At 62.2% G+C, this 7,649-nt stretch overlaps 1 protein-coding gene across 1 annotated transcript; it reads right to left on the reverse strand.

Moving 5' to 3' along the window:
• Positions 1-5,957: 5,957 nt before the first annotated feature.
• Positions 5,958-6,954, reverse strand: LOC133766430 (histone H1.10). Its single transcript, XM_062200091.1, has one exon. The coding sequence runs from the start codon at positions 6,861-6,863 to the stop codon at positions 6,228-6,230; it is 636 nt and encodes a 211-aa protein (XP_062056075.1). The 5' UTR covers positions 6,864-6,954; the 3' UTR covers positions 5,958-6,227.
• Between the last annotated feature and the right edge of the window lie 695 nt (positions 6,955-7,649).

Below are 7,649 nucleotides of genomic sequence, written 5' to 3' on the forward strand. Positions count from 1 at the left end.
TGTCAGTGGCCAGGCTGGGCTCCAGGGCTTGTGGGCTTCCCTGCCCTGCAGCTTAGAGGCAGCTGAGGGCTCAGGGATGCATGGTTCTGATCACTGCAGGTGACTGCCCCAGTCCTGGCTCCAGTGCACCTGGATCCACTGCCACATGCTGCTGTTGTGTTTGAACCCCAGCTCTGCCTTGTGTTGGGACTGAAACAGACCCAGGCAAGGGACAAAGCTGGCTGAGAGCACACTCTTCAGAACAGGAAGTTGGGAAAACATGTGAGGGACTCCCATCCTGGGAGGAGTGGCTCAGCTTGGAGATTTTGGACAAGATCCTGCTGTTGCCAATAAGGGCATGGAGGACGGGTGTTTTGGTGGGAACTAGAGACTGTAGGAGAAGCCTCAGTCCCCAAGATTCCCACTTGAGCCTGCACATCCTCCCTCTGTCTCAGCCAGCGTGAGCAGGGAGGGATGCAAAGGGAAGAACCCCGTACCCCTGCAGAGTCAGAACATGCCAAATGATTGCATCCTCTCTGGGACTTGGTCTGGCTGTCTCTCAATCAAGAGGGTGGGTGCTCACACTCAAACACCGAGGAGCCCCGGGCAGCACATGCTGGTTATTCAGGGGAACCTAAGACCCACCCCTGTCCTGGTGTTCCTTGTGTGGACGTGGATCTCTGCTTGGTGTGCTTCCATCCTAGGGTTCCAAAAAGGAAAAGCTTGCTTTTAGGCTCTAGCAGGCAGCATTCCCAGTGGGCAACAGAAGCCACAGGACTGAAGGAACTGGGGCATCAGTGAAAGGGTTGGAAATCAAACTGCATAACACAGGTGGTTTTTTTTTTTTGACAGGCAGAGTGGACAGTGAGAGAGAGAGAGAGAGAGAAAGGTCTTCCTTTTTGCCGTTGGTTCACCCTCCAATGGCCGCCGCGGCTGGCGCGCTGCGGCCGGCGTACCGCACTGATCCAAAGGCAGGAGCCAGGTGCTTCTCCTGGTCTCCCATGGGGTGCAGGGCCCAAGCACTTGGGCCATCCTCCTCTGTACTCCCTGGCCACAGCAGAGAGCTGGCCTGGAAGAGGGGCAACCAGGACAGAATCCGGTGCCTCGACTGGGACTAGAACCCGGTGTGCTGGCGCCGCTAGGCGGAGGATTAGCCTGTTGAGCCACGGCACCGGCAGGTGGTTTCATTTTTTAAAAAATATTTTCATCTGCTTGAAAGGCAAAGTGACAGAGAGGGGTCTTCCAACCGCTGGTGCACTTCCCAAATGCCTACAACAGGCAGGTCTCCCACATGGGTGGCAGATACCCAATACTCCAGCCAGTATCCACTGCTTCCCAGGATACATCAGCAGGGAGGTGAATTGTAAATGGAGCAGCTGAACTCCAATGTGTGCTCCAATATGGGATGTGGATGTTATAAGCCATGGCTTAAACGGCTGTGCCACAGTGTCCACCTCAGGAGGTTTTAGAGGGCAGCCAGGTTGGGGCTGGGTCCAATCCCACATTTCTAGGCCCTAAGACACTAGAAGAATGGGGGCTGCAGGAGGAAAGAAGTTGGCAGAAAAGGGACCCCTTGGGAAGTGCACTGGGCAGAGCTCTCGAATCCTAGTGAGAAGTACAGACACTGCACCCCAGCAGGTGCACCCTGGGTTCCACTGGCTTATGGCTTCCTTTGGCTCAGTCTCCTCCAGGACACTGCCACGTGTGGCTTCTTGTCAAGTGGCTGGAAGGGTCCACATAGGAGACTGAGTTGAAGAATCACAAAGGTGGGGAACTGTAGACCGCATTCAGCTAAAACGTTGATTTTTGCCTGTGTGATATTATAATTGTGGAGAAATACACATAATATTTGCCATCTTAGCCACTTTTAATTGTACAATTCAATAGTGTTTGTTCACATGGCTGTGCAGTCTCTGGAATTTTTTCATCTTGCCAAACACCTAAGAAGCAGGTCCCATTTCCCCTCCGCTCAGCCCTTGACAACGGCCATTCTACTTACTTCGAAGGGTCAGAGAGAGCACTCCTGTCCACTGGTCCATTCCCCAGATGCCTGCAACATCTGAGACTGGCCAGAGCTAGGAGCCAGGAACTCAATCCGGGTCTCCCATGTGGGTAGCAAGGACCAAATTACTAGCGCCAACACCACTGCCTCCCAGGGTGCACTTCAGCAGGAAGCTACATCAGAAAGCAGCTGGGACTTGGATCAGGCACTCCACGCAGCATCTTAACCGCTACACCAAGCACCTGTCCCTTTTCATCTGCAGTTTGGACTCCTCCAGGTACCTCATGTAAAAGAAACCATGCAGTGGTTGGGGGTCCCAACCAGTAACTTAACCACTGTGCCAAACACTCAGCCCAGTGCTTCCGACATGGCCTAAGTTTGGCTGTGTTGCGATTCAGCAGATCAGCGGCAGAATCTGGGTAGCTGCGACCCCTCTTCAGGAGGGATTTGTGCCTTCTGGTTGGCCTGACAGCTGTGGGTGTGTGTTGGAGACACCTGGCCTTCTTCACACACACACACACCCCGCCCCCACACACCTTTTCTACCTAGGGATCTGGGGTGGCCAGGCAAAACTACATTTCCCAGGTCTCATTTACCTGTGTGCTTCCACAAGGCCGGTTCCTGCCAGACCAAGAAGGAAGCTGACCGCCTGCCTCACTGCCTTGGGAAGCAGCACCTTGCTTCGGTTTCTCTGACATAGGGGTCAGGCGTGTACCTGTTGAGCTCCGTGGCTGGAGCTCAGCTCCTGCGGACAGCAAGAGCAGACATGGGTTTCGATCTGTCCTCAGTGCCGGGAGGTGGTCAGCCTTTCTTGGGAGCCTCCCTGCTGAACACCTGCCCGTGGACTTGAAGCTCTACCAGTCAGGGCGATACAGCCCCCAGGAACGGCTTCCTCGGTGCGGTGGCGACGTGGGCCCATTCTCCATGGCAGAGCAAACCGCCGCATCCTGTACGTGCCTCCTGGGTCCTCTCTGGCTCTGCTTCTCTGTGTCAGCCCTGGCAACACTGGCCTCTGTCAGTCACCTGCTGTTCTCTCCATTCTCCAAACGTCTTCCGGGCGCCAGGGCTGTGCTAGTGCTGAATCGAAGCTGCTGCTTTCTGTCTCCTTCCACGCAGGACCTAGCACCTTTCCCTACCTCGGCGCGCCTGGCCTCAGGCTGGCCCAGCCAGTGGGTGCTATGAAAGACCATGGACAAGACCTTAACGTGTTCCACTGCCCCCATTCTGCACATGCCAGTAGTTGCCATGCCAAGAAGCAGGACCTCTTTGCTGTCTCCCACCTGGCAGGGCAGCTGCCCGGGGCAGGGGGTGTCAGGAGAGCGAGCCTGGTGACATGGAGAGTGCTCCCCGCAGGGATGAGGAGGGGTGCTGGGCAGCCTGGCCAGCCGCTGGGTGAGTCAAAGGCATCCTCCTTGGCTCCATTTACAGATGAGGAAACTGAGGTGTGAGGCGAGAACAGTCTTGCCCCAGACCAAAAGACCACAATGGACCTGGGCCCAGAATCTCCACCCCATCCGCGGGGTGGCGATGAGGTGGGGGGGGGGATGCAGAGTGCAGAGAGGCGCTGAGGCTGGGGCTGTGTCACAGGCGAGTTCTGTGCCCCCTCAGGGCACAGGCTCAGGGGCCCTCTTTGGTCAGCTGCAGCTGAGGCTCCCTGAGGTCAGATCCAGAGTCCTGGACCCTGCAGCCCAGAGTATGGCGTCCAGGCAGAAGAGCCTGACCTGGTTCTCCTGGCAGCCACTCAACATTGCCTTGTGACATCCCCTGCGAGGCTGAGATGAGGCCCACGCAGTCTCTTGCAGAGCACCTGCTCATGGGTGACGGTAGAGTCAACAAGGCTGCAGCCTGGGACACCCCTCAGGGACATGGAACCCACCCTATCTCCACCCCCCGGAGGTTTACATAAAGCCAGAGAGCCCCCCAATTCAAACGAGCCTGACAGCAGGTGTCAGAACACATGGCCGTCAGGCCCGAGCTTCAGGAATGGCTGCATCCAGAAGCTCTGTTTTGTTCTCGGGCACCTGTCCATTCCCCGGCTCCCGGGAAGCTCCTGGCCCCGGGCCCCTCCGTTTAGTGGCCTGGAGGAAAGGGCACCTGTTTCTCAGCAGTTCTGGGGAAAAGTCCCTGCAGTGACCCACTCTCCGTGGCCGAGTGGACTCCTGAGTGAACACTCACTCTGGTCCCACAGCAGACCCTGGGGCTGGAGAAGCCAGATCCTCAGAGCCCTGTGCTGTGGCCTGAGACTGGATGCCCAGAGGAACAAACAGTACAGTGCTGTTAGCAGAAGGGCAGGCCTGGTCTGCTTCGTTCTCAGGTGCTCAGGAAGCACGCCAGGCTCCTGGGGAGAAGTCGGCCAGCTGGGGGAGAGAGGGCAGCAGGCGGCAGGGAGGCAGCGGCTTCAGATCGAGAGGCCAGCGGTGCAGGCAGATGACGCCAACAGCGAGGGGTAATTCAGTGAGAAATGTGGAAAGGCAGTTAGGAATAAGGACAGCCTGCAGGGCACCTTGGGGCCCTGGAGTGCACCGGAATGTTCCCAAAGGACAGATGATCAACAGGGTGGGGGGCTTTGGTCTGGGGAAGGAGTTCTGGGAGTACGCAGAGAAGCAGGCATGAGGCTAAGTGGTCCCTGAGTGTCCAGTGAACACCCGGGCAGGAAGCAGTGGCCACTGACAGTGTGTGGTCAGAAGGCTGGCTGCGGCAAGTGGCGCTCCCCAAGTCTGTCTCTCTCAGAACCACTTGTGGAGCTGCTCACAAAGCCAATTCCCAGGCCCCAGCCCCAGAGTGCCGACAACTGGGGTGAGCCTAGTTGGGATTGGAACAAAGTCTCCAAGTGCTTCTGGTTTAGGGCTGGAAGATGTAATCTGAGGCATCACATTGGGCTGGTCAGTAGCACCATTCCCACAGAATCCTGTGTAGGCCAAGGCCTCTCGTACCCACTAGCTGCTGCTCCTACTGCCTCGCCCCAAAGAGCTTGGACTGGCTCAGCACCCGCAGGAAGATACCAGGCCCACTGCCGCCCCGTCAGAACTGCAAGCAGATGGGGCTGGCAGGAAACAGCCTGGCTCCAACCTAGGCCTCTCTCCTGGGTACCCAGAAGCCCTCAGACCCCAAATGGCCGCTGCCCAGTGTAGCTGTGCCTTCTTGCTGGTGTCTCCCGCCCCTGTCAGGCTCCAGGGTCCCAGCTGGCTCTCAAGCAGCTCTCTGGAAGCCCATCTCCAGGGCAAGGTTGTCCCCCACTGCTGCGGGCTTGGTGCCCAGCCGTGCATTGCCGAGAGGAAGCAGCCCCCAGCCGGGTGTGACGTCTGTCTGGAGGGCAGTGACCCCTTGCCCAGGTGGCTGAGAGGTCTGTCTTGGGACCACACTTAGGCCAGGGGCAGGTGAGGGGCACCAGCAAGCAGGCAGCCTTTCACCCAGACTTGCCCGGCCTGGACAAGAGCGACCCCACCAGGAGAGAACCTTCCCCTGCTCCCACTGACCCCAGGGCTGGCTGGCCGGCTGCAGAAGAGACCTCCGCCTAATGTCCACTGGAAAGACCACCAGCTCCTGTAATGGACGCCAGGGCGTCTCTGCCCATCTCAGACCAACAACCGAAAGCCAGCCAGAGGGTGAACGCGGGCTGGAGTGCGCGGAGAGGCCGAGGCCAACCGCCCTGCGCGCCGCGCCTCCCGAGGCCGCCCACACCCTGGCGTCCACCCCAGCGTCGGCCCGGGGCTGCCGGGACCTTCCGCATCGTCCCGCGAGCCCGCCCCTCGCCCCCCGGGTCCCACGTCACGCAGCACGCGGGGTGCGACCCCCCCAACACACACACTGCAAGAAAACGAGCGTGGCTCAAAGGTTCAGACAATTTATTGTGCCCCGCAAAAAGGCCCCCGGGGACGAGAGGCGCCGCGCAGCCCCGAGCCGCTGGCCACCGCCCGCCCGCCGCACCCGCAGGCGGGGGCGCAGGCAGCCGGGGCGCGCGCCGCCGCCCAGCGAGCCCGGCCCGGGCCGCCCAGCGCTTGCGCCCGAGCGGGAGGGCGGCGGCCGCGGCCATTGGCGCCCAGGGGCCGGTAACCATAACGACGGCCGTTGCCAAGGGCGAGAGCCAATGGGGGCGTCGCCAGGGCTGTTTCAAAAACCTAAAGCAAACAACGGAAAAAAAAAAAAAAACCGCTACGCCGGTGGGGGAGGGGAGGCCCGGGGCCGAGATGGAGCGGCCCGGGCCGGGCCGGGCTGCAGCGGCCGCTGGCGGGCTAGAGGGGCGCGCTCACTTGCGGCCCTTGGGCACTTTGGGGACGCTGGGCTTGGCCGCCTTCTTCACCTTCTTGCCCGCGGCGGCCGCCGCCTTCTTGGCCTTGCTGCCTTTGTCCTGCTTGGAGGCGGCGCCCTTCTTGTGCGAGCGCTTCTCCGGCTTGGCGCCCTTGGCGGGCTTCCTGTCCGCGCGCCGCGGGGCTGCGGCGCCCGCGGCCGCCTTCTTGGCCTTGTGCGCGGCGGGCGGCGGGGCCCCGGCCGCGGCCCCGCGCCGCTCCCCGCTGCCCTCCAGCTTCTTGCGGTTCAGCTTGAACGAGCCGTTGGCGCCCGTGCCCTTCACCTGCAGCAGCGTGTCGTTCTGCACCAGCGCCTTGATCGAGTACTTGAGGTAGGTGCGCCCGTTCTGCTGGTCGAACCACGGCACCTTCTTGGCCTCGGCGTAGATCCTGGCCAGCGACGAGCCGTTGCGCTCGCCCAGCCTGCGGATCGTCTCCACCACCAGCTGGCTGTACTTGCCCGGCTGGTTCTTCTTCTTGCTGTTCTTCCTCTTCTTCGACGGGGACAGCGCCGCCGAGCCGCCGGCCTTGGCCGCCTTCTTGGCCGCCCCCTCGGCGGTCGTGGGCGGCAGGGCCTCCTCTAGCTCCACGGACATGGTGGCGAGCGGGTTGGTGGCGGGCGGGGCGCGGAAGCCGGGGGGCCGCGCCGGGAAGAGGAAGGCGAGGGGCCGAGGGGGCGCCGGGGGGCTGGGGGCGCGCGGCGGCTCCAGGCGGGAGCGGCCGCGGCCGGGCCTGGGGCCGGGCGGCAGGGCTGGGGTGGGGGCCGGGCCGGGCCGGAGCGATGCGGAGCGGGGCGAGCCGGGGGGGGGGGGGGCGAGCCTGGGGCCGGGGTGAGGGTCCGAGCTGGGGCCGGAGAGGGTCGCCGAGCCGAAGATGGAAGGCGCCGAGCCGCTGCTGCTGCCGCTGGAGGAGCTCGCCAGGCGCGCGCGCTGCGCTCTGGCGACGAGGGCGCTCTGCTCCGCTTTTATAGCTCGCTGGCGGACCACGTTGAGAACAACAACAGCCTGGTCCGGAGCCAGCGCCAACTTGTGCTTCTTCGAGCCCCTTTCTCGGCCACTGGCTTCCCGGACTGCGCCTCCACGGCCCCGTGATGCGCTCGGCGGTGCGCCCCGGACGGGGCCCGAGCCCACGGCGCCCGGCAGAGGCGTCCTGCGCCCAGGGAGGGCTCGGCAGAAGGGGACGGAGCGGCGCACCCCGGGCTGCGGGAGCGCGCGAGGAGGGGGGCACCCCTTTTGGGAGCGAATAGCACAGGCCCCGGGCGAGGCCGCACCGACACGAGCTTTGCAGGCGGCAGCCAAGAGTGTGCCACGGGCACCCAAGCCCTGGCCCGGCCCAGGGGCCCCAGGCCTGGCCGCAGGACGAGCTTTAATTTGTCCCAACTA

This window comes from Lepus europaeus, chromosome 9, assembly GCF_033115175.1.
Source record: "Lepus europaeus isolate LE1 chromosome 9, mLepTim1.pri, whole genome shotgun sequence".
Lineage (NCBI taxonomy): Eukaryota > Metazoa > Chordata > Mammalia > Lagomorpha > Leporidae > Lepus > Lepus europaeus.